The 25,034-nt window shown below is 36.4% G+C and overlaps 1 protein-coding gene across 1 annotated transcript; it reads left to right on the forward strand.

The window, feature by feature from the left end:
* Positions 1 to 2,235: 2,235 nt before the first annotated feature.
* Positions 2,236 to 24,768, forward strand: LOC311097448 (uncharacterized protein). Its single transcript, XM_084137119.1, has 15 exons — positions 2,236 to 2,854; positions 2,963 to 3,058; positions 6,166 to 6,396; positions 6,475 to 6,497; positions 6,579 to 6,697; positions 8,061 to 8,583; positions 15,669 to 16,104; positions 16,197 to 16,236; positions 18,169 to 18,227; positions 18,331 to 18,426; positions 20,071 to 20,301; positions 20,380 to 20,402; positions 20,484 to 20,602; positions 24,044 to 24,544; positions 24,600 to 24,768. The coding sequence occupies exons 1-14, from the start codon at positions 2,459 to 2,461 to the stop codon at positions 24,541 to 24,543; spliced, it is 2,892 nt and encodes a 963-aa protein (XP_083993245.1). The 5' UTR covers positions 2,236 to 2,458; the 3' UTR covers position 24,544; positions 24,600 to 24,768.
* Positions 24,769 to 25,034: the final 266 nt, after the last annotated feature.

Here is a 25,034-nt window from a genome sequence, read left to right on the forward strand (position 1 = left end):
CTGAAGATAATGAGTGGAATAAAGTATACGTTAAAATACCAGCATTAGAGGATGAGGGAATAATGGCAATAACAGATAAGGAAAAGGCAAATGTGTTAGGAAAGAAATGTTCCAGTGTGCATAGTGATGACCATTTACATGATCAGACAAAATAAAGAACATTTTCTAAAAGAAAACAGGGATGTGTTTAATAAAAAAAGATTATATAAAAAGCACAATAGATGCAGAAATTAATATGAATGAACTAATGATAAATGGCATTAGAAATACTGCTACAGTAGAAGATCAATTGAGTTATGTCATGTTCCAGGAATTACCTGAAAATTGTCTGGAGATAATATTGTATTTATTTAATAAGATATTAGCCAGAAGATTTAACTGCTTCCTTGAACACAGAGGTTTATTTGCGCCATACCAAACTGGTTTCAGAAAAGGACGCTCTACAATGAATGCTGTTGTGAAAGTAAGCAATGAGAAAGAGAAAACATTTAAAATGAAACAAATAATGAATATGGTATTCTTTGATATTGAAAAAGCCTATGACTCTATGTGGAGGGAAGAGTTATTCATTAAATTAAGTAAGATAGCAATTGGAGGTAGGTTTTATAATTGGGTCCTATACTTTTTATCAGAAAGAAGATTTAGAGTTAAAGTGGGATCAGAAGTATCTGAGGAATTTGAAATTATTAATGGAATTCCACAAGGAGCATTATAAGTCCAGTTTTATTTAATGTTATGATTACTGATATTTTCCTGAATCTGGACAGAAGAATTGGGTCAGCTCTGTATGCAGATGATGGGGCCATCTGGGCAAGAGGACGAGATCATACTGGTGTGAACAACTCCACAAACAGCATTACCAGCTTCACTTATTCACTTATAACCAGATTGACAGTCTTTTTTAGAATTAGAAGAGGTTAAGATGTTACTGTTTTATTTAAAATACATTATTGGCTTCCAGTAAACATTGCGGCATGACACATGTCATCATTGTTGAGATTAAAGTCCAACTGAAATCAAAATTGACCCTATTTACTTTGTTAGCGCATATTACTAGTCTTGTGGTGAACAATTAATCCATGCAAGTTAAAACACAGAAAAAAATTGTTTGCCGTCGTAATCTTTAATCAAAGTCTGAAAAGTTACTTCCGGTCTGGAATGGCGTCCCTTCTCTGATGACGTAGGTTTGAGGACTTGGGTTGGGAAACCCTTAACCACTCCCCTCAAACCGTTAGTCTGCTATGAGTGAGAGATGGAGAGGAGGAGCGCTAGAGTAAAACCCTGCTCTCTGTTCAATATTCCGTTTCACTGGGAAATACGTCACAGCACTGGAGAAAAGTCGTTTGCAACTTCCGGTTCACGCGGACTTTAATATGTTGATTCTTGATGTCTGTGGGTGTCTTAAGGAAAATAAAATCCTACAATCTATTTAAAAATCTAAATTCAGAATGTATGATATGTTGCAAGAACATAATTATTGATGAATAACATTTATTAACAAAAAAAACAACCACTTTTGGTCAAGAAAAATATTAGTGTATTATTTTACCTTACAATGCTGAAAAATATATCACCTGATCATCTTTGTTTCTGGCTTTATTTGCAGCAAATTATGTGTTTTGGTAAACACTGTTACAAAGACCACAAACTCACATGAAAAGCCAAGAGTCAAATTGTCCAACTAAAGGAAACACAGATCACCATAATGGTGACCAAAGTCTTCAATAAAACATCAACATCTAAACCTCTGTTAATTCACTATAAGAGCTTCGGTAGACGTCTGACAGAAATAAAGTCAATCTGGTTAGTAATAAGTGAAGCTGGTAATGCTGTTTGTGGAGTTGCTTAATCCTCCTCTGCTGAGATCTTCACATATTTAATGTCTTCTTTTCTCTTCAGTTGATTTCATCTAAGTCTTTGTCTGAAGTCATTCTTGTGTTTCTCTTTCCTTCGGTGATTCTGCTTGTTAACAGCAGGTGTTCATCACTAATGCTCAATCATCACTTAATCACTGAATTATCTCATTAACTTTAACTCTGATTCAGAGTTACTTTAACACTCTTTAGAGTGGGACCAAATGTTTCTCTGAGCAGAGTTAATTTAACTCTGGGGATTTTGCTGTGTGTGGCTTTCTGTGAACAGGGATGATAGTAATAGACTTTAAGCAGAAAAGGAACTGGTCAGTGTGAGGGGAAAGATTGAGCAACTCCAGGGTCTTACAACACTTACCAGAAAGAGACTGACTTCTTATTTCTCCTTTCTGTCACTGACTTTGTCTTGACAAAAGTAATAAAGAATCAGTAGTCACTGAAGAATGAAGAAGAACAACTTTCAACAAGGATTTATGCTTGTTTCTGAACAGATATTTGTGATTCTCATGGTTATTCATTTTTGAAACCTTAATTTTGAGACATTGATTCAAAAAAGGAAGTGAAGGTTGCTGGAGCTCTAAGAGAAAATGGCTTCACTATCTGAAGATGATTTTTCTTGTCGCATGTGTAATAAAATCTTCAAGGCTCCTGTTCTTCTGTCATGTAGCCACAGTTTCTGTAAAGAGTGTCTTCAACAGTTCTGGAGAACCAAGAAAACTCAGGAGTGTCCTGTCTGCAGGAGAAGATCCTCAAGAGATGATCCTCCATGTAATCTTGTGTTAAAGAACTTATGTGAGTCGTTCCTGAAGGAGAGAAATGAGAGGCGTTCATCAGGGTCTGAGAAGATCTGCAGTTTACACAGTGAGAAACTCAAACTCTTCTGTCTGGAGGACAAACAGCCTGTGTGTTTAGTGTGCAGAGATTCACAGAAACACGTCAATCACACATTCAGACCCATCGGTGAAGTGGTTTCATCATATAAGGTAAAACGGATTTACAGATGAGGATAAAACATTTGTTAAAGCTTATGTATTATATAGTATAAGATCGTAATTATCTGGTATCTTATAGATTTTCTCTTTAAATTCTAGGAGGAGCTCAATACTGCACTGATGTCCTTACAAGAGAAACTTAAACACAATGAAAACATTAAAGGAGTGTTGGAGAAAACAGTTCACCACATTAACGTGAGTATTGATTCTTTTTACATATTCACAAATTTGATACTGACATAATTGTCTTTCTATATTGACACAAAATATATTCACACACACCCATGTTCGTAGTCTTTTGCATATGACAATAATCAAGCGTGGACTCTGTCAGCTGGTTATTCAGTAGTGGGTGGGACTAATGCGCCAGTGCTAATCCCATTGGCTAGTGCTCAGTTTCTGTGTTTTCATTTGAGGGATAGTTGCACATCGAGTAATGGTTGTCAAAAGGTACGCTGTTAAACCTTGCTGTAAAAAAGGCCACATTCTGACAGCCCAGCAGGCACCTTGACGTCAATTTGACATCAACAAACCATCATGTATGACATGCATGAATATGCATATTTTCATTATATTTTGTAATTATTTCTTTGTGGTTGTAAAGCATTTGTTAAAGCTTTGCAAGGTATCAATCTGACATGTTTTTTCTGGTCCCTACATCTCAGGTCAATATCATTAACATTAAATTGATGTTGATTTGATGTCAGGAAATAAGACGTCAAATTGATGTGAAATTTATGTCAAAACAATGTCTGCAATGTCTGAAAAAAGTATATTTATTACTCATTGTAAATCAATGTGACTCATTTTCAACATCTAAAAGACCTAGTCTGAATGATCTTGAAAGTTGTAGACCTAGGTCTATGTATTTTGCATGTGTGTTTTTATTTATTTAAATCCTAGCATATTTACCTTTAGTTCACGTTTAAAATGACAGCAGACACTATAATTGCATATACTATAAAAGGTAAATTTAATCTGATATTGGAGCTTGATATTGAATGATATCAAAATAGCATTAAAATGACATCAACATCATGATATCCTGATGTCACATGTCAAACAGGATATGGACTACAACGTCGGTCAGTCGTTGGATTTTGGTTAAAAATGAAAGTCGGGTTGACGTCTAAATCCAATGTTTGTTTGACGTCAAGCTCCAACGTTGGGCAGTCGTTGAATTTTGGTTGGAATAAACCAAACAAAAAGGTGAAATGCATGGCCGTACACTTATTACCAGCTTCACTTAAAACTAACCAGATTTACTTTATTTAATTTCCGGTTTAAAGAAATCATATTTTGCATTTTAAATTCACCATGATGGTGGTTAGTGTTTGCTTTAGTTGTGCTCTTGACCCTTGACTCTTTAAATTAAACTTTTCTCTGGCTGCTATAATTGTGTGTTTATAAAGCACAATTGTTGTAGCTAAAAAAGCCATGAAAAAATGAGATCAGATGATGTTGGCTGTTTATTGATGATGACGACGATATCATCATGTAATTGCGTCAATCCCTGATCTTATTCAGTGTCTAATGCTTTGATTATATAGGACATGTCCCAGCAGGCACAGTACGTCAATGTGACGTCAGGAAGACGTTGGACTCCAACTAATCCAACGTCAGTCAGACATCATATTTTGGTTGAAAATGAAAGTTAGGTTGACGTCTAAACCCAACGTTTGTTCCAACATCAGACAGATGTTGAATTTTGGTTGGAATAAGCACAGCAAAAAATGTGACGCATGGCAGCACATTAAATCTGTGAAGATCTCAGCAGAGGATTAGTAAACAACTCCACAAACAGCATTACCAGCTTCACTTATTACTAACCAGATTTATTTTATTTTATTTCTGTTTTAATGAAATCAATAGTTGTATTTTAAAGTCACCATGATGGTGGTTAGCGTTCGCTTTAGTTGGACTCTTGACCCTTGACTTTTCAGTATAAAGTATTCTCTGGCTGCTATAACTGTGTGTTTATAAAGTGCATTAGTTGTGGCAAAAAAGCCATGAGAAAGTTAGATCAGGTGGTGTTGGCTGTTTATTGATGACAGAACTATCATCATGTAATTACTAGTATCCCTGATCTTATTCAGGGTCTAATGTTTTGATCATATAGGATTTGTGTTTTAAATGTTGCTTTATTATAGAAGTCGTTTAATTTTACAGCATGAGAGCAATGTTGTTTGTTAAAAAAAAAAGGATTTTAAAACATTTAGCGCATGCATTAAACTTTTTCTTTTACATGATTATTTGGCATCAAGAATCAGTGTATGACTCTCAACAATGGTGACAATCAATGAAATTGCTTCATGGGTACCACCAATCAAAACTCACCCATATCTCCCAGCATGCATTGTGGCTTTAATAAATTATGCAGCTTTGATTTTCTGATTATCTGGATATTTTGTTTGATTGTCACCATTGTTGAGATTCATATGCTGTTTCTTGATGTCTGTGTGCATCAAAGTAATGCCATAGATTAATGGTTTTTGTGCACTAAATAGTTTTTAAGAATCAAGTATATTATTTGATAAACAACACTGCTAGATATGCTGTAGAATTAAATGACTTCTATTATTAATGAAACAACATTAAAACCACAAGTTCTACGTATTCAAAGCATTAGACACTGAATAAGATCAGCGATTCATCATGTTCAATAAACAGACAACATCATCTGATCTCCTTTCCTCAAGGATTTTTAAGCTTTAAAAAATTGTGCTTTATAAACACACAATTATAGCAGCCAGAAAAATGGTTATATTAAAGAGTCAAGGGCCTAGAGCACAACTAAAGCAAACGCTAACCACCATCATGGTGACTTTAAAATGCAAAATAGGATTTCATTAAAATGGAAATTAAATAAAGTAAATCTGGTTAGTTTTAAGTGAAGCTGGTAATAAGTGTACGGCCATGCATTTCACCTTTTTGTCTGGTTTATTCCAACCAAAATTCAACGACTGCCCAACGTTGGAGCTTGACGTCAAACAAACGTTGGATTTAGACGTCAACCCGACTTTCATTTTCAACCAAAATCCAACGTCTGACCGACGTTGTAGTCGATATCATGTGCCTGCTGGGGTAGTTTTAATGTTGTTTAATAATAGAAGACATTTAATTTTACAGCATGAGAGCAATGTTGTTTATCGAATAATATAAAGGATTTTAAAAACATTTATGCATTAAACTTTTTCCTCTACATTATTACTTAGCCATCAAGAATCAGTGTATGACTATGTATGTTATAAGAAACGAACCACTGACCCTTGAAGTGAATGTGAAAGTGATTTTGATTTCAGTCTCAAGCTGAGCACACAGAGAGTCAGGTTAAACAGCAGTTTGAGAAGCTTCATCAGTTTCTCAGAGATGAAGAAGAAGCTACAATCACTGCACTGAGGGAGGAAGAGGAGCAGAAGAAGCAGATGATGAAGGAGAAGCTGGAGGAGATGGATAGACACATCTCAGATCTTTCATACACAATCAAAGACACGGAGGAGATGATGAAAGCCAATGACGTCTGCTTTCTGAAGGTCTGATTTCACATGATTGATTGATTGATTGACTCATTGATTGAGTTCCTGATGATAAATGGTGTGTTTTTTCTGCAGGAGTTTCGAGTCTCAATGGAAAGGTGAGTGATCTGCTGGTGTCTCTGGTCTCTCTGGTTCTGATCCAAAGCCACTGCAGTTCTGACTCCTGAATGTTCTTCCAGAGTCCAGATCTCACAGCCGGATCCACAGATGGCTTCTGGAGCTTTGATTCATGTGTCACGATACTTGGGCAACCTGCCGTTTAGAGTCTGGAAAAAGATGCAGGACATCGTCCAAAACAGTGAGTCTGGAGAAGATCTGTGCTGTTACACACTGGAAATCACGCTGAGGTGGCAGGTTTTTTATGACACGAAAGTACTAGATTATTTCAATTTGTAGTAAGTGAATATCATAATATGTCTGGTATATATTGAATATGAATATTTTGTCCTCCCAAAATTAGTTCTTAAGATTTTTTTTACTTCATCGTTTTTGCTTTAACGTTTGATTGGGTTGACACTTGGTGACTTTTGTCACATAAGCCATGTGAACACACAAAAATCATGGACATGATTCAGATATGTTAAAGGGTCGTGAAAAATAGTCACACTTGGCTCCTTCGTGGTCAAAAATGACTGACATAGGAAATGAATGTGAAAAACAAATAAAATACAAAAATTCAGAGAATCTTTTGGTGGTATAAACTAAAAATGTCTGCACAGCTATGAAGAGGTGACACTCTAAAATATTTGTGAAATTAATAATATGAGTGCAAAATAGACACATTATACCCCCCCATATATATATATATATATATATATATATATATATATATATATATATATATATGAAATAGCATGACTATAACACAAAACAAGTTTTTGTAAATGTGTGGGGGAAAAAAAATCAGTAATTCAGCCACACACACACACACACACACACACACACACAAATGAACTGGTCTGACAGACCTAGATTGATTAAGCTGTGATAAAGCATTACTTTTGTAAAAAAAAATATTAAATTGTGATGTTATGTGTAAAAACATAAATAAATAAATCTAAACCGTGACAAAAAGTATAAATCCAAATCAACAGTTTAATAATAATAAGTATTTATGTCTAAAAACCACTAGATGATTTATAAGCCACTCTATAGCTATATCTATTGGTCACCTCATGACATTACATAAGTTTTTATTTTTTACTTCCACCCAATGGTACTAATCTACCTTCAAAAATTGGATTTTAAAGACATTGTATCTATTTTAACATGGAATACTGCTTTAATTGAAAAATTATTTAAAATTTTTTTCTTATTTTCGATGAGGAAAAATAGCTTGATAAATATTGCATAGTATCATAAAATCCCCTCAAAATTCTAAATAATAATCAAAAAAATGTATTGAACAAAAATATTACATTAGTTTTCCTGAAAAAAGTTACATTTCAATGCTTTTACATTAGAAGAAACCAAGTGTGACCCCTAAACGAAGAGGACCAGGGGTTAAATATTGTTCTTAAGACAAAAAAAAAAAAATCTTTAAAAAAGAGAAGTTCTCTGAAAAAACAAAACCCAGCAATGAACATAATTTTGTACCGTTTTATCGCCTAGGCCTAATATGAGGATCAGAATAAAATAATCTGTTGATTGTGTCTCATCAGCTCCTGTGATTCTGGATCCAAACACTGCTCATCCATCTCTCGTCCTGTCTGATGATCTGACCAATTTGAGATACAGCTGGGACGAACAGTCGCTTCCCAATAATCCAGAGAGATTTGACTTTCTTTGTGTTCTGGGTTCAGAGGGTTTTAACTCAGGAACACACTGCTGGGATGTGGAGGTCAAAGAGAGTTCATACTGGAGTCTTGGAGTAACTACAGCATCAAACCAGAGGAAGGGAGGTGTTTTCTTTAACACTGATGTCTGGAGTGTGTGGTACCAACAGAATGGACTGTCTGGGTCTGGTTTTCATGTTGAACAGGATCTTGAGCGTGTGAGAGTTGATCTGGACTATGACAGAGGAACGGTGTCATTCTCTGATCCTGTAACTAACACACCTCTACACACATTCACAACCACCTTTACTGACACACTCTTTCCATTCTTCAATTGTGATTGGTTTTCTCGTCTGAGGATCTTACCAGTAAATAGTCAGAAAAGGTCACACCAAAATATTTTTGTATGAGCTCGCCATTATGGTGATCAGTATTCCATTTGGTTGGGCACTTGGAACTTCATTATTTTTTATTGTATTTCTCTTATCTCCTATCTCTTCTGTAAGCCCGTCTAAATCGGTCTAATGGCGGTATCCGATAGAACGCATTACTGTCTTTTCCCCGTGGCAAAGTAATTTAGTTCCAATTAAACTTATCTGACTCCATTTTATCACAACCTCAAATTTGGGTTAGATTGCCAATTGGTTTTTGGTCAATTATATAGTTTAGCAAAACATTTGATTGTTCTATTTAACTCTTTACTTTATATTTTACTTGTTCATTAGGAATCTATGTTGCTCAGAGGTCCTCACGCCTTCTGTTAAACGTGGGTCTCACATTCACAAGCTCATCAGTTTTGGTCACTAAACAGAGGTAAATGCTATATACCTGAGATTGGTTGCATTCACGCTTACACAATCAAAGATACTTTGGTATAGCTCCTATATAATTACATACACTTGAATTTAAGGTAACGTTTACTTCAGGCAGAGGTATGATTACTACTGCAGATATAAGTCAACCAAATTTACTTCTCTTATAATAGCTTTGGATTGGCCATGCCGTGGTTTCCCACGTACACTTATCTAAAGTAACATTAAATTAAAACAGAGGTAAGACAGACTCAGATTTAGGTTGGTCAAGCAGCAATTTTGCTGCCCTAAACGGAAATTCTTCTTGTCTTTGCAACCACGTACACTCGAAATAGTGCCAAATATACAGATTTTGCGGTAACATACAAATCCGTTTAATCTACTTGGGGACTGTTCATTTTTTATTTAAGGTGCCACCGGAGGAGTTTTGAGATCTGTAGTCAAAAAAGACATGACCCTCCCTTCGCCAGCAATACATTTTTCTATGACCCTCCAAAATGATTGTGAAAAAAGGCATGACCCTCCCCGATAATTTATTGATTAGCCTACTTCTGTACTGGTTTGCACTTGGCAAAGATGTTCAGATAGCCATTGTATTTTTTTTTACAACCATAAACTCTTGCTTTCTCATCTTACTAGAGCTGTAACGATAGACCAAACCTACAATTCGGTTCATATCACGATTTTTGATTTTAGATTTGAAAAAAAATCATGTTTTCAGTGCTGATGCGGTGTGACGCGTTCAACATGAGTGGTGCTGCCAACAAAGCATCTAAAAGCTGTCACAAAGAACCAGCAAAAGTAATGATTATTAATATGTCATATATAGTAAGGAGACATTTTAATTGTTTATTAATAAACAAGTGTTTTCTGTGTCGACTGCAAAGATGAAGTTGACGATGCGTCGCAATCTTCTCAGAACGTGCCAGAGAGAAATGCACATTTCATAAGCAGAAAGCAGTCTGTTATATTCCTTCGTTTTGAATTGTTCTGTTTAAAAGTAGACATTTCAAGCTTTCTATATATTTCTCAGGTCTGTGAGGCAAGTAGCCTACCTTACGCTGAGTTTCGGTTCATTTATGAGACGAGTCCAGTTCACTCGCCGGCGCCTCCGTTATCTATTTCTACTATATTTCTACTATACTTCTTATTTATTAAATCCAGGCAAATGGTTGATGAAACATTGATTAAAATTAAGATACAATTAATAAAAAAACTAAATTCACTTTAAAGAAAGGCTGTGCTTTCTGTTTGAGGTCTCTGTGAAATTTTTAAAGTCGCTTTCAGAGCAGTCATGTCCATAATGGAGAACTGACACGCCCGTAACATTGTTTTTTTTTTTTTCACATAAATGCGAACACGAAAAATAAAATAAAAATAATATTTTATGTTCTGGGGAGGCCGATCTTTATTCATCCGGTGGGTAGCCTATATATCTTTTGGTTTGCACAGTGTAATTCATAGAATTAGCCTACTAAAAAATATTTTGCCACCTAAAAGTTAAAGATTTTTTGTGTCACGTCACATGTGTATTTCCCTCATATTAAATATAAAACGCATGTGTAGACTGATATTTTTCTAATGTCTTGACTCCTTTATGAAGGGAGTATGGATATATTAACAGACGTTTCAAAATATTGGTATTAAATGCATTTTCTGAGAATTTATATTTCAAGTTTTGACTGCAAATGTCATGTCCATAACGCTGGAATTGCCCAATTTTAACGAATTTATCCTCAACTAGTTTTTGGGTGTAGGCCTAGGTCTACGTATTTTATGTTAACTTAAATGATACTAATAGTAATTTAAAAATGTGTGTAGCCCTACATCTTACACATCACACTCCACTGTTATGGTGGCAATTTCAGTAGATTTACTCACTAACATTATTGTGGAAACAAAATAAGGATGGAAACTAAAATATGTATCACGCTTCAGTGCACATCAGCTGCAGTTCTGGCGCCTCAGTCCGATACTGTAAAACTCGACGTACATTCACATCATACATGTTAATGCAGCAGTAGAGTTACACTCACAGGACACTGTGCACTTATTCGCAATCACAAAAGTTCATTATTTGCTTGTGCTTCAAAGCTTTGCCGGGTAAACATTTCATTGGCGTTCTGTTCTGACATGATGCACTTTTTCTGAGCGCGAACTGAAGTGCGCGCACTGTCAAACAGGATTTTTTTTTTGATTTTCAAACTGGATTTTTGTTGGGTCAGACCCATCTGATATCGATGGGGGGCTGATAACGCGAGATCAACATGGAGCTAAATGGAAAAAAATAGCACCAAACAAGCCACTTTGAAATGTTACTGTTTTCATGAATATAAAAGTTGGATGACCCTCCCCTCAACAAAGAATAAAAAGACATGACCCTCCCCTATTTTCCTCCAGTGGTCCTTTCCATAAATACCGAACGGTCCCTTGGGAAAACAATTTCAGAGTCAGTCAGAATAAAATCAAATGTAACAATTTATTATGTCAGGTAAATGTATCATGCCAATTTAATAATCAGTTCAAAGATAATAAATACAAAACATCAAATGCTCTGGAATAAAGAAAAAAGATGTGAATCTGACATTAGAAAATACATAATGCTGAAGTCTTGGAGGTCCTTCAACATTATGGGCTGATCTGAGTTACTGAGTTCCTCAACCAGACTGCCCGGCATTTTCTAATTTCTCAATTCTTACACTTCCTAAAAAAAATGCTAAAATGTAGGTCATACACACCTTGTGAAACTGGGTTGACAATCCCTCTATATTTGTGACAATATCTCACAATTGACCATACTTCAACATTCAGCATGATCTCAGCAGAAGATTAAACAAACCGCATTACCAGCTTAACTTATTACTAACTAATTAAGACTTTTTGAGAATAACAGAGGTTTAGATGTTGATGTTTCTTTTTAAATAATAGTTTGGTTTGAAGCAGTGGCGAGGCCAGAAATATTCAAGTGGGCCTTCATACAACAGGGTGGTCAGTGTATGAAAACTGCATGCCAAATCATCAACAAAAGATACAGCGTAGCAGCATAACATTCCATGACAGCAAATAACAACATTTAATAATAGCAAATAACAACATATAAACTCACTATATATATACTATAACACACACAATACTCATCCTATTTTCTGTCAAGTAGGCCTATAAATATTTGCCTATATGAATTAATGTTTAGATTTACTTTATAAAAACGTTGAGAAAATGTTTGTATTTACATGTAAATTTAGTACCTTTACATGTCTTCCTACAATAGTCAGAGACGACGGGGCTTTTGATTAAAAACGGAGATGATCTCATCGTAATCAAATGTCAAGGAGAATCAAGAAGAGAATAGATAAATTGTTTAGGAGAACAGTACACTGTTAACCCTTGCTGTAAAAAAGGTCAAATTCTGACAGTATCATACCATTTTCTATTAAAACAGTAATATACCGTAGAAAACAATGCATTCTGGGTAATATTTCTCATTTTCGAGAAAGTAGCCTACAGGATTATCAGCGCTCCAAGTCAACACTCAGAGGATGTGTTCCAAATCACAGCCTATACCGTGATTAGGAGGAGAGTCAGATTCAGCTGCAGGTGGTCTGGCTTTATTTGTAAATTGCCCAAATTCATTGGTAGACTTGGTTTCTTCAGGTAGTACACTTGAAATATCCAATTTCCTATTATTATTATTATTATTATTATTGTTTATGAAATTATTTTATACATCAGTTTGGAAAATTACCAACTTCTGATTGTGTGGGCCACTCACCACTGGTTCGAAGTCACCATTATGGTTGTCAGTGTTTGATTTATTTAAATGTATTTTTTTTTCCTCTGGCTGTTGTAATTGTGTTTGTTATGACAAGAAAAGCCAGAGAAAATGTGATAAGACGATGTTGCCTACTTACTGATGAAAAAGATGTAATCATCATGTAATAGTCTCATTAACTGATTTCATGAAGTATAGTTTATTCTAAAGAGAATATTAATATTTTTGTTGCATTATGAAACTGACCAGAATGCTCTTGATTGACAATAATCCAAGATATTTGAAATGAACCAAGACATTTGCTTTCCTGTTTTTCTCCCCCCTCTTTCTACCACAAGGACCATTTGGAGTTCCCATAGACACAGATAGTGATCAAGGCCTGTACTTTGGGGGTCTATGAATTGTCACACATTTACTGAGGTGGGGGAAGTGTCTCACTCACTGAATGTCTCACAATTGGGTTTTAGTCACATGGTCGGGAAAGGATAAAAGAAGATTGAAACTGTTGCTCTGTCTCTTTGGTGCTCTGGCTCTCTTATTCTCTGGGTCCCTTTCTTGGGGCAATTCCTTTACCTCCTCTTTCCTCTTACTCTCTCTCTCTCTCTCTCTCTCTCAGGTGACATGACATTTTTCATATATGCTGGGTACAATTAATGGTATAAGCTCATCAGCTGATGAGTTGAATCGGGTGTGTTTGATTAGGGAGACAAAGAAAATGTGCAGTGTTGGGGTGCCGGCAGGACAGGTTTGGGAACCACTGCTCTATAGCAAAGCTCTCCCACATATTTAGGGCCCGAGCACCGATGGTGTGAGTACCTTCTTGGAATTGTTGGTGTCCTCACTGTTGTTGAAGACGATGTGGCGACAGTTAACTGCAATTCGAACATAAGGAGCATAGATGTGGTGGTGGAAGAGCAAATTGCACTTTTGAAGTTATTCAGAAATTATTCATGCAACTTGGTTCTGCAACCATTCATTCACTCAAATTGGATTGGCACTTCTTTGCTGAATGTAATAGTTTAGTTTGGTTGGACATTAACACCAACTTTAAGTTTGTCAAAGCAATACAAATGAGGTTGAGTAAACTATAAAAAGTTCTGAAGGTGGTTGCCTTAAACTTAATAATGTCTATGTAAACTTAAATTTCAATGTTAGGAAAACACCATATTTCTGGCCAACTAAAATTAAACATGTAAGTTTAATTAAGTTTGTTCAACTTAATATATTACGTTTATTACTAACCAGACTGACTTTATGTCTGTCACATCTAGAGAAGTTCTTATTGAGAATTAAGCCTTAGGAATTGAAGCATTATTGAAAAATATGAAAAAAGAAAATGTATAAACATTGTGTTTCAGATGCTGAATGTTGATTTATGAGAGTATGTATAACACTTAAACACTGTTAACTTTGTTTAAAATATTTTTTGTATCATTTATACACTCACAGATATCAACAATCTGCATATGAAACACAACAATGGTGACATTCTTCATGCCATAAAACACATTCATTCATTGCACATTCATTGCTGCATGAATAAATTATGCAGCTGAATTATTTTTTGATTGTCACCATTGTTGAGGTTTGTATAACGAGTGCTGCTGTAAATAGTTTTGGACAATCTTACACAAATGTCTTCAGTGTTACAAATGATTTTTATCACATCAATTGAGTTTATTACTTTCTTCAATAACATTACAATTTCAAAAGTGAGCAAAACTACAGTAAAATAGGTTGTTTAATTGCTTAACCACATTAATTGTGGTAAACTTGATGATCTGCTTTATCAATGCAGAAATGTTCTCCAAAACTTCTTGCAATTGCTGATAAAGCACCATATTAATGAAAGTAAAGGGTCAAGAGCCCAACTAAAACAAACACTGATCTCCATGATGGTGACCTCAAATGAAACATTTTCAATAAGGCATCAGCATCTAAACCTCTGTAATTTCTCAATAAGAACTTCTGTAGACGTGACAGACATAAAGTCAGTCTGGTTAGTAATAAGTGAAGCTGGTAATGCTGTTTGTGGAGTTGTTTAATCAGATTTTAAGAGAGTTAATGTATTTCATCTTCAGTTCATCTAAGGCTTTGGCAAAAGAAAGTTGTAGTTTGTGTTCTTATTACTCTTTCGAAATATAATTGAAAGAATGTTTCAGGAACATCACACTAACCTTTAAATAACCTTCCTGTTTTTCTGTGTGTGACTTGTGCATTTATTTCCATACATTTTCTTTTTGTGACATAATCTTTACATATTTCTCTGTATGCAGGACATGTTCGGTTCGTTCATGTTTGCATCCACATGTTGTGTATTCTGCTAGTGATCTTTTTTCTTTTTCACTTTTCACATAGCCTACATGCTTCATTGATTCACTAATGATTCACCAATCATTATTATCTTGCTTTTTTTGATTGGATACTTTTTTACTCTTACTCAAGTAGTTATTGACATTATAACTTTTGCATCTGCTTGAGTAATTATGAGTTCTTTTACTTTTACTTGAGTACAGTTTTTGTTTACTCTACTCAGCTCTGCTTGCGTCTCCAAACACTGACAATCAGCACGATAAGCAGACGTGTGTTTATTACTTGATTGTGTCAGTGTAAGTAAATTTTGAATGCATTTTGTTAAAATTTAACCTGAAGAAACCTTGATGTTCCTTTGTGACCTGTTTAAAGGTGATCATAAACTCCACCCTCTTACAACACTAACCAGGAAAAGACTGATTTATTTCACCTGTCATACTGACTCTCTTCTTTTCCAACAAAGGCAAAAAAGAATCAGCATTCAATGAAGCAAGAGAAACTCTTTCAATCAGGATCTTTGCAAAGTTTGTTTCTGAACAGACAACAGATCTTTATGATTCTTGTGATTATTAAATTTTGAAACCATCGTTCACAAAGTGAAAGTAACGTTTATATTGCTGGAGCTCAAATAGTGAAAATGGCTTCACTATCTGAAGATGATATTTCTTGTCCCGTGTGTTGTGAAATCTTCAACGCTCCTGTTATTTTATCATGTAGTCACAGTGTCTGTAAAGAGTGTCTTCATCAGTTCTGGAGAATCAAGGAAACTCAGGAGTGTCCTGTCTGCAGGAGAAGATCCTCAAAAGATCGTCTTCCATTAAATCTTGCATTAAAGAACTTGTGTGAGTCGTTCCTGAAGGAGAGAAATGAGAGGCGTTCATCAGGGTCTGAGAAGATCTGCAGTTTACACAGTGAGAAACTCAAACTCTTCTGTCTGGAGGACAAACAGCCTGTGTGTTTAGTGTGCAGAGATTCACAGAAACACGTCAATCACACATTCAGACCCATCGGTGAAGCTGTTCCAGCTTTTAAGGTAAGACAGATTTACAGATGAGGATAAACACTTGTTTTAGCTTATGTATTATCCCACATAGCAAGCGATCTTGGCTTGAATGTGTCCTCAAGCCGACACTGCTGGCCTCCTGTCGGCAACGGCATGTCTCCTGTCAGCCAGAGCTGGTTCATGTGTGGCAATGATGGCAGAGCATGATCACGGCAAACAACATGAGGCTGATTGTTGGTGTGAGGAGTGTGTGTCTCAGATCAATCCAGTGCTCCAAATCAGGATTGAGACCTTGAGCCGATTAAGTGCACTTTAATGCAGTTGACTTGACTGACTTACAATTGACTTCATTTGAAATGAAAACATTTCATCTGTTATGACTTGGCATTTCAAAGTTTAATTTTAAACAATACTAGGGGAGAGCCAGGACGATTGAAACGCAGGACGGATGAAACACTGCAATTTCCTTGAAAACCACTCGCGTCATGTACGCCAAATTTCGTTAGCACGTACAGCACGCAATGCCTACCATACTCGCGAAAATATTTCTTCTTTACGTCGTGCCGTTTTGGAGTTAATGCCGCAAAGCTGTTTTTGAGTGCGGTACTTTTTTTTGACTGACGAGTTGTATTTATTGTTTCATGTGCCATTGTAATGATAATACGGCAGGTGTATTAGTACTGAAACACACCCTTAAGTGTGCATTATCAGAGTTTTTTAGTTTAAGGGCAAAAGAGGTTTAAATGACAGGAGGCGCGGTCGGGACGGTTGAAACAAGTGTTTCAACCATCCCGACCGTGCCTCCTGCCAGTTAAACCTGGTCATAGCCTATACTGTTCATAGATTAATATACTGTTCCTAGACTTGTGTTTCTTTTAATGCAAATTCATTTTCAATTACGCAACACATGTTATCTCTTTAATAATCATCAATTGTCCAATCTTCAATCTTCAATAAATTTCATTTATCGTCTTCTGGTTGACATAGTTTTCTTCATAATAACAGGCTATTCAACTAGCAAACGCTCAATATGACTCAAGAAAGAAATGTGAGAAAATTAATTGTAAACGGATTTGTCCGTCTTCGTCAAAATAGCCTATTAAAAAGATTACAAAATGCGCATAGGCTTATCGCCTATTGTTTATTGGGCGACAGAACAAAAATGGTTAATATGAACCTTTAAATTAAAATAAATTACAAAATATGTTTGGAACAATATGTACATAAGTTACTTGTCAGGTATTGTTCACAAAAACAAGCAATAGATGAATAGTTGCCGTTTAAACTGTTATGTTTCATCCGTCCCACCCGTGTTGCAGAGCACAACTACCGTTCAAAGTCAAATTTTACTTAAATCATTCTATATTTGTACCGAATAACACATGATACTAAGAGAACACATATGTGATTTGTTGATCACAAAAAAATAAAAAAATCTATCTGTAACCTTATCTTTGAAAACAACATTTATCTGAAAAGTGTTTCAACTGTCCTGGCTCTCCCCTACAGTTACAGAAATATTATGCTGTACAAGGACAGTGTTGCTATAATTAATAAAGTTAACCTAACTCAGAATTTGGGCTCTATATGAGTTCATTGATTCAGGTCAAATGATTGTGAAATAATGGTTATGTTAAAACACAACCAACACCATCAGATCACCTTTTCTCTTTGTTCATCTGGCTGTTATAACTCAGGTATAGCAGCCAAACAAAATAAAGTAAATGGTTTAAGAGTCAACAGCCCAACTAAAACAAACACAAAATTATGGTTTCTCCTTCAGTGATTCTGCTTGTTAACATCAGGTGCCTTCAAGGTTGGCAATAAAAAATAAAGAGTTATTAATTCATCTTTGACGTCTGTCTGTTATTCAGATATTTTTGTTTAAAAAAAATTGTTGTAAATTTTACTCATTTTAAATGGTTAACTTTTAAGGAATTAATTTGATTAATTTTTACTCAATTCTAATTTGTTACATTTAATTAATAATATTGCTTGTAATCTGTTGCCACAATTTTATTGAGTAGATATAACGTATTCATTTTTACAATTGGGCCAGTTATGGCTCATGTGTGGCCCTTGTCTTTAATTCAGATCTTGGCCACTCCAGGGCCGTCATTCTTTGCGGCATGTGGGCCGAGGGAAAAGGGGCTGTGAGTACTGGAGCTGAGCCAGAAAAACATTGCTATGTGGGTACATCTAAGATCATATTACAGAAATCTCTGGTGTCTAATAGATTTTCTCTTTAAATTCTAGGAGGAGCTCAATACAGCACTCAAGTCCTTACAAGAGAAACTTCAACACAATGAAAACATTAAAGAAGAGTTTGAGAAAACATTTCAACACATCAAGGTGAGGATTGATTCTTTTGGCATAAGTAAAGTTTGATTAGAACAACTGAATTGATTTGTTGGGCATAATTACATGTTCCTTTATTGACTGAAACACACAAACGTTTGTGTATAAAGATGATCAAGCACAGTACGCCTGGTTATTCAGCAGTGCTAATGCTCAAGCACTAATCCCATTGGCTAGCGCTCACCTTCCATATTTTCATTTTAGCTAATTAGTTTGGGCAAATGCAGACGAAGGGCCCTATTTTAACGATCTGAAACGCAAGTGTCAAAGTGCAAAGCGCAAGTAACTTTGTGGGCGGGTCTTGGCGCTGTTGCTATTTTCCCAGTGGGATAAATGACTCTTGCGCCAGGCGCAAATCTAAAATGGGTTGGTCTGAAGTAGCTTCATTATTCATAGGTGTGGTTTGGGCGTATCGTGAAATAAACCAATCAGAGCGACATCTCACATTCCCTTTAAGAGCAGGCGCGCTTTGTTCTAAAGCGGATTCCTATTATAACGGCGTATTTGCCAGGCGCGCGCCAGGAGCGGTTCACAGCCAAGGAGAGCAACGCTCTCGTCAGGGACGTTGGGGATGGAGAAACCCACCCAAATTAACTTCGGTTAAAAAGGCGTATGATAATTTGGGTAAATGTGTAAGCTAGATGTATGCTTTTATAATAAATTGTCTATCTATCTATCTATCTATCTATCTATCTATCTATCTATCTATCTATCTATCTATCTATCTATCTATCTATCTATCTATCGTAATAATATATGATTTGCAAAAATGAAAACTGCTGCTTCTGTGTAGATGAGAGAATCAAAGTGTATGCCCAATGTGATTAATATTCATGAGCACAACAAACTTTCAGCGCAACTGAACTGCTGACATTGGCTGCGTTCCAGTCCAAAATTGTCATGCCCTTCACTCTCTAACTTTCCTCCGTCTCGTTTACTCGGATGTACGTCATTGCTTACGTTGCATGAGTGCTCACTACTGGCGTAACCCTTGCAATAGGCTGAATTGGAACATGCTAAGCCCTTGATCACTTAGAATCCACTATAGGGTTGATTTATTTATTTATTTATTTTTCCCTTACGAAATTGTTTAATGCAGCATTATATATGTATATAGGTGTGTTTGAGTTGTTTAATTAAAAAAAAAAAAATTATGATATATCATAGAGTTGTTTGTGGTGGGTAAAATAAACTCAATATGCATTGATGTCACAATCATGTTGCATTGTGGAATATGGAGCTGCCTGAAGTGTACATATGAAGTAGACTCGCTCCCTCTTTCAAAATCGAAGGAGCGAGCAGCGAGGGTCTGTCCATACAAACTTCCCTCGTCCACTTCATGAAGTGGAACACACTTCAAAATGGCGGCAGGGATTCCCCCAAGGGGAAGTGCTTAGAGAAGTTTGCAAGTGCGTGTCTAAAAGTGGACAGGAACGCAACCCATATGCTTCTACCTGATGATTCATTGATAATGTGTATTTTCAAACTACAGACACAGAACATCTACTACTACTGTACTAGTACTTCAGAAATGTAATGTTGTATTGAACTAACCCACATTTCCCCACTCACTCTTCAAGCTGCTCCAGAAACAGTTGCGTCTTTGAGATGATTGAAGTGAATGTGATTTGATTTCAGTCTCAAGCTGAGCACACAGAGCGTCAGATTAAACAGCAGTTTGAGAAGCTTCATCAGTTTCTCAGAGATGAAGAAGAAGCTACGATCACTGCACTGAGGGAGGAAGAGGAGCAGAAGAAACAGATGATGAAGGAGAAGCTGGAGGAGATGGACACACACATCTCAGATCTTTCACACACAATCAAAGACATGGAGGAGATGATGAAAGCCAATGACGTCTGCTTTCTGAAGGTCTGATTTCACATCATTGATTGATTGATTGATTGATTGATTGAATTCTTGATGATAAATGGTGTGTTTGTTCTGCAGGAGTTTCCAGTCTCAATGGAAAGGTGAGTGATCTGCTGGTGTCTCTGGTCTCTCTGGTTCTGATCCAAAGCCACTGCAGTTCTGACTCCTGAATGTTCTTCCAGAGTCCAGATCTCACAGCCGGATCTACAGATGGCTTCTGGAGCTTTGATTCATGTGTCACGATACTTGGGCAACCTGCCGTTCAGAGTCTGGAAGAAGATGCAGGACATCGTCCAAAACAGTGAGTCTGGAGAAGCTCTGTGCTGTTACACACTGGAAATCATGCATGGGGTTTTCATGACACAAAAGTACTAGATTATTTCAGTTTGTAGTAAGTGAAGTTCATTCTAGTTCTGGCATATAATGAATATTAACTCTTTTTTGAGAATGTTTATCTTTTCTTTATCTACTCAAGTCCAGAACAAACTCAACAGAGAAAAAGCGAAAAGATACTTGAGGCTCCATTTGTGATTCTTCAGTTTGAAACACTGAAGCTCAAATATAATATTGTGAACTCAAGAACTTAAATATGTATTTCAAGATCCTCAAAGAGTTTACATTATGTGTTACTAGAGGAACTATTGACAGTATCTCAAGTTAATGAAGAAAATAATTAATTTCATAATCTCCTCAGAAAGGCAATTTTGGTTGCCAGTAAGCCTGTAAATTTTACAAGAGTACTGTAAAACATCAACTACAATTTAACAGTAAAAATACAGCACACCTGTAAAAGCAGCAAATCAAGAACAGCTGTGCATTTACAGTTCTTTACTGTAATCTTTACAGTATGAATTAACAAACCAATTTTGGTTGCCTGTAAGCCTGTAAATTTTCCAAAAGTACTATAAATCATAAACTACAATTATACTGTAAAATTATACAGCACACCTGTAAAAGCATCAAAACAAGAGCAGCTGTGAATGTACAGTTCTTTAGTGTAATCTTTACAGTATGTTACTGTTATTAATAATGTACTGAATTAAAACCTGAAAACTCATTTCCTTTGAGGAAATTGATTGGTCAATTGCCATTAAATATTTATACTGTGAGATTATTTAATTTGAATCCACTAAGAAAAAGACTTTATGAGTTAACTAGAAACATCAATTTAACTAAATCCTACTAGTGATCATAATTCTGCTCATCCTGGACTGAAGCTCAGGCTCTACTCTTCAGCACAATGGTGACACACAAAACTCAACAGAAACCCTTTAAAATCCCAACAGATCATTAAACACTAACAGATCTCCACTATAGCATTATGTGCAAAAACACATAAAATCACACAAAGCAAATCACAGAACTGTACTTTTTTGTTTAGTAAATTCGAAAGTGAGATTTTACTGTAAACAACGGACTTCTTCTAATTTTGTAACTTTTGTAACTGTATAAAGTTAAGAATATTTTGTATTCCAAAAGTTACTACATGTGTTTTTAAGATTGTCCTCAAGACAAAACTATTTGAAAAGAATGTTTATAAAATCATAGTTATATTATAAAATAAATTGTCCAGATACACTGTGAGCAGGATAGTTCAATCAGCAGTCATTATATCCCTTTATGATCAATATATTAAATGGTTTGAATATATTAAAAATATATATGGAATAATACTGTCATGAACTGCTCTGAGACACAAGGGTTGAGGATCAAAATGCAGTTTAACTGAAGGGCAATCCAAAAACATAATCCAAAAAGAAGCGATAGGTCAAAACACAAGGTAAACAGTCTAAACAATAACTCTTAGCTGTCAATCGTGAATGATGATGACACTTGCTCCAGGGATGGAGGGGGGATGGGGGGGTCAGCAACCTTGCCGCTGGTGCCAGTTCACATGGGCGTCGAGTCCAATCCTTGAGCCGCACACTCGACCGCAGATGGAGCAGGGGAAACCAGATACCAGGGGGGTACCAGCAACCCATTGGTGTCTCTTAATTCGCCTCTTGGATCGTCGGTCTTGGTTGGTTTGATGTATTTGAGAGACTGCAGTGGCACAGGTGACCTGCCAGGCTGAATTGTCGAGTGCCAGAGATTTGAGCAGTGTGAGGGGGGATGTTCGCACGCTTCAGGAGGTCCCTGGTGTAGTACTTGTAAACAGTGACCTTAGTACTGACCTTCAGGTTACGGTTTTAAAACGGTTCAGGTTACGGTTACAAAACACAGGGTAAACAGTCCAAACAATAACAGGGTCAAAGGAAAACACAAAGAAATCCAAGAATAACAGGCAGAAGATAAAAAAGGAACAGGTTACAGGAAACCAGGAGAATACTCAGAATTGCAGTATGACATTAGACAAGACTTCACAAAGAATGACTGAGATAACCAGAATTACATAGGGTGAGCTAACAAGGCTAATGAGACACATCTGAGGAAAATCATGGATGATGAGACCGAACAGTGAGTACTGGGAAATGTAGTCCTTGATTGAGTGGCAATAGTCTGGGGTAGAGCGTGCTCTGGTGACTATCGAGGGCACTCCAGCTGCTGATCGGGAAAAATTTATTGGGTTAATGCAAGGGTCCAATGCGAGATCCACTTTCCTGCAGAGTTTAGCTCCAGCCCTAACCCCAACACAACTGAACAAGCTAATCAAGGTCTTCATGATTACTACAACCTTACAGGTACACAACAAAATCCCCAGTGTTAAATCAACACTGCTCAAGTACGCATTGTCCCAATCTAAAGAGTGTTAAAAGTGTTAAAGTTAATGAGATAATTAAGTGATTAATTAAGAGATGATTGCATTAGTGATGAACACCTGTTGTTAACAAGCAGAATCTGAAGGAAAGAGAAACACAAGAATTACAACTGTGCTTAACTACAAACACACATACCTAAACACGTGATGAGCATGTGCACGCCGTCTGTGTTTTTGAGGTTTGCGCAAAGATAATCTTTTTTTCAAAAATGTCAAGGCTTGGAACCTATTTTAGGGTTTGCGTTCTCGAGCCACCAGGCACTGTTTTGTGTGGATGAGCGGGCCGGATTGTGTTGAGTGTTTTCTGTTCGAACGGTGTCTTGTAAGCAGCTCCTTAGTTAATAACTAATTATCTTTGCAACGGAAGTGAATCAATCAATCAAAACTAACTTTAGCTGGACAATAACTTTATTCTAGAGCTGCTTTAAAGCCAAAACAATCTCTATTACTTTAATTTCCTATTTTCACTGTAAAGCTGCTTTGAAATAATCTATATTGTTAAAAGCGGCATATAAATGAAGGTGACTTGACACACACACCGTGAACAAACACACCATGAACACAGACTCGTAGTAGTGGCAGCCATATTTGGTGCGGCGGGACTGACTGAAAGTTAAAGTGCCTTGCTTAAGTGAGAGTGCTGTTCATTCACTCTGATTTAAAAGTATCTAAAACAAATACACACACATCAAGACCCATTTTAATGAACATGATAAGATGATACTGAACAGAATTTTTACAGATATGTTTTTCATCTCAACAGCTCTGATTGTATGTTTGTGATTTTAACTCGCTGATCTCATTAATAAACACTGATAATACAAAGGAGTGTGACACTAAAAACACTGACAGTGATCAGAGGAAAATGTCTGATGTGTTTGATCAATAGGATGATTTAATAATTTATAATAATCTGTGTTCGGTTCACTCTTGATCATTATATGGACATTAGAATAAAAGCAGCTGTTGATTGTGTCTCCTCAGCTCCTGTGATTCTGGATCCAAACACTGCAAATCCATTCCTCGTCCTGTCTGATGATCTGACCAGTGTGAGATGGAGTGAGAATAAACAACCACTTCCTGATAATCCTGAGAGATTTGACTGGTATCACTGTGTTCTGGGTTCAGAGGGTTTTAACTCAGGAACACACTCCTGGGATGTAGAGGTCAAAGAGAGTTCATACTGGTGTCTTGGAGTAACTACAGCATCAAACCAGAGGAAGAAACGAGTTTTCTTTAACACTGATGTCTGGTGTGGGCGGTACGGTCTGACTGGGTCTGGTTTTCGTGTTGAACAGGATCTTGAGCGTGTGAGAGTTGATCTAGACTATGACAGAGGAACGGTGTCATTCTCTGATCCCGTAACTAACACACATCTACACACATTCACAACCACCTTTACTGACACACTCTTTCCCTTCTTCTGCTGTTCTTCCTCTCTGAGGATCTTACCAGTCAAAGTTACACCTGTAGGTCTGGATTGAGTTTCTTTCTTCTTTTACACTCATCATGTTTCCAATATTTGTATGTGTAAATATTCTCAGAAATGCTCTTAAAGGGATTGTTGATTCAAAAATGAAAATTCTTTTATCATTTACTCTCATGTTGATCCAATCCAGTATGAGTTTCTTTCTTCTGTTGAACATAAAAAAAAAGATATTTTGCATCTCTTCTCCTCTGGATGTGAGGAACAGATAGAGGAAGGAACAGGATGTCTGACAGAGAGCAAGGTGACAGTGGCGGGGAATTGTCCGGAAGGAGCAGAGGGACGTGAGCGGTAGGAAGTGTGGGCGTGGGTCTCTCCTTTTTTGCTCCTCCCATTTACATACTGGCTCCGCCCTGAAGCCACGCCCACCAGAGTCATTCCAGTATCGTTCTGTGTTTTTTTCCCTCTTCCTGTCTGTTATTTCCAAACTCTGTATCCACTGGAGTTTTGACGCCTCGTCTCTGATTTTTGCATGTTTATTTTAGATTT

This window comes from Abramis brama, assembly GCF_963993115.1.
Source record: "Abramis brama genome assembly, chromosome: 1".
In the NCBI taxonomy this organism is placed as follows: domain Eukaryota; kingdom Metazoa; phylum Chordata; class Actinopteri; order Cypriniformes; family Leuciscidae; genus Abramis; species Abramis brama.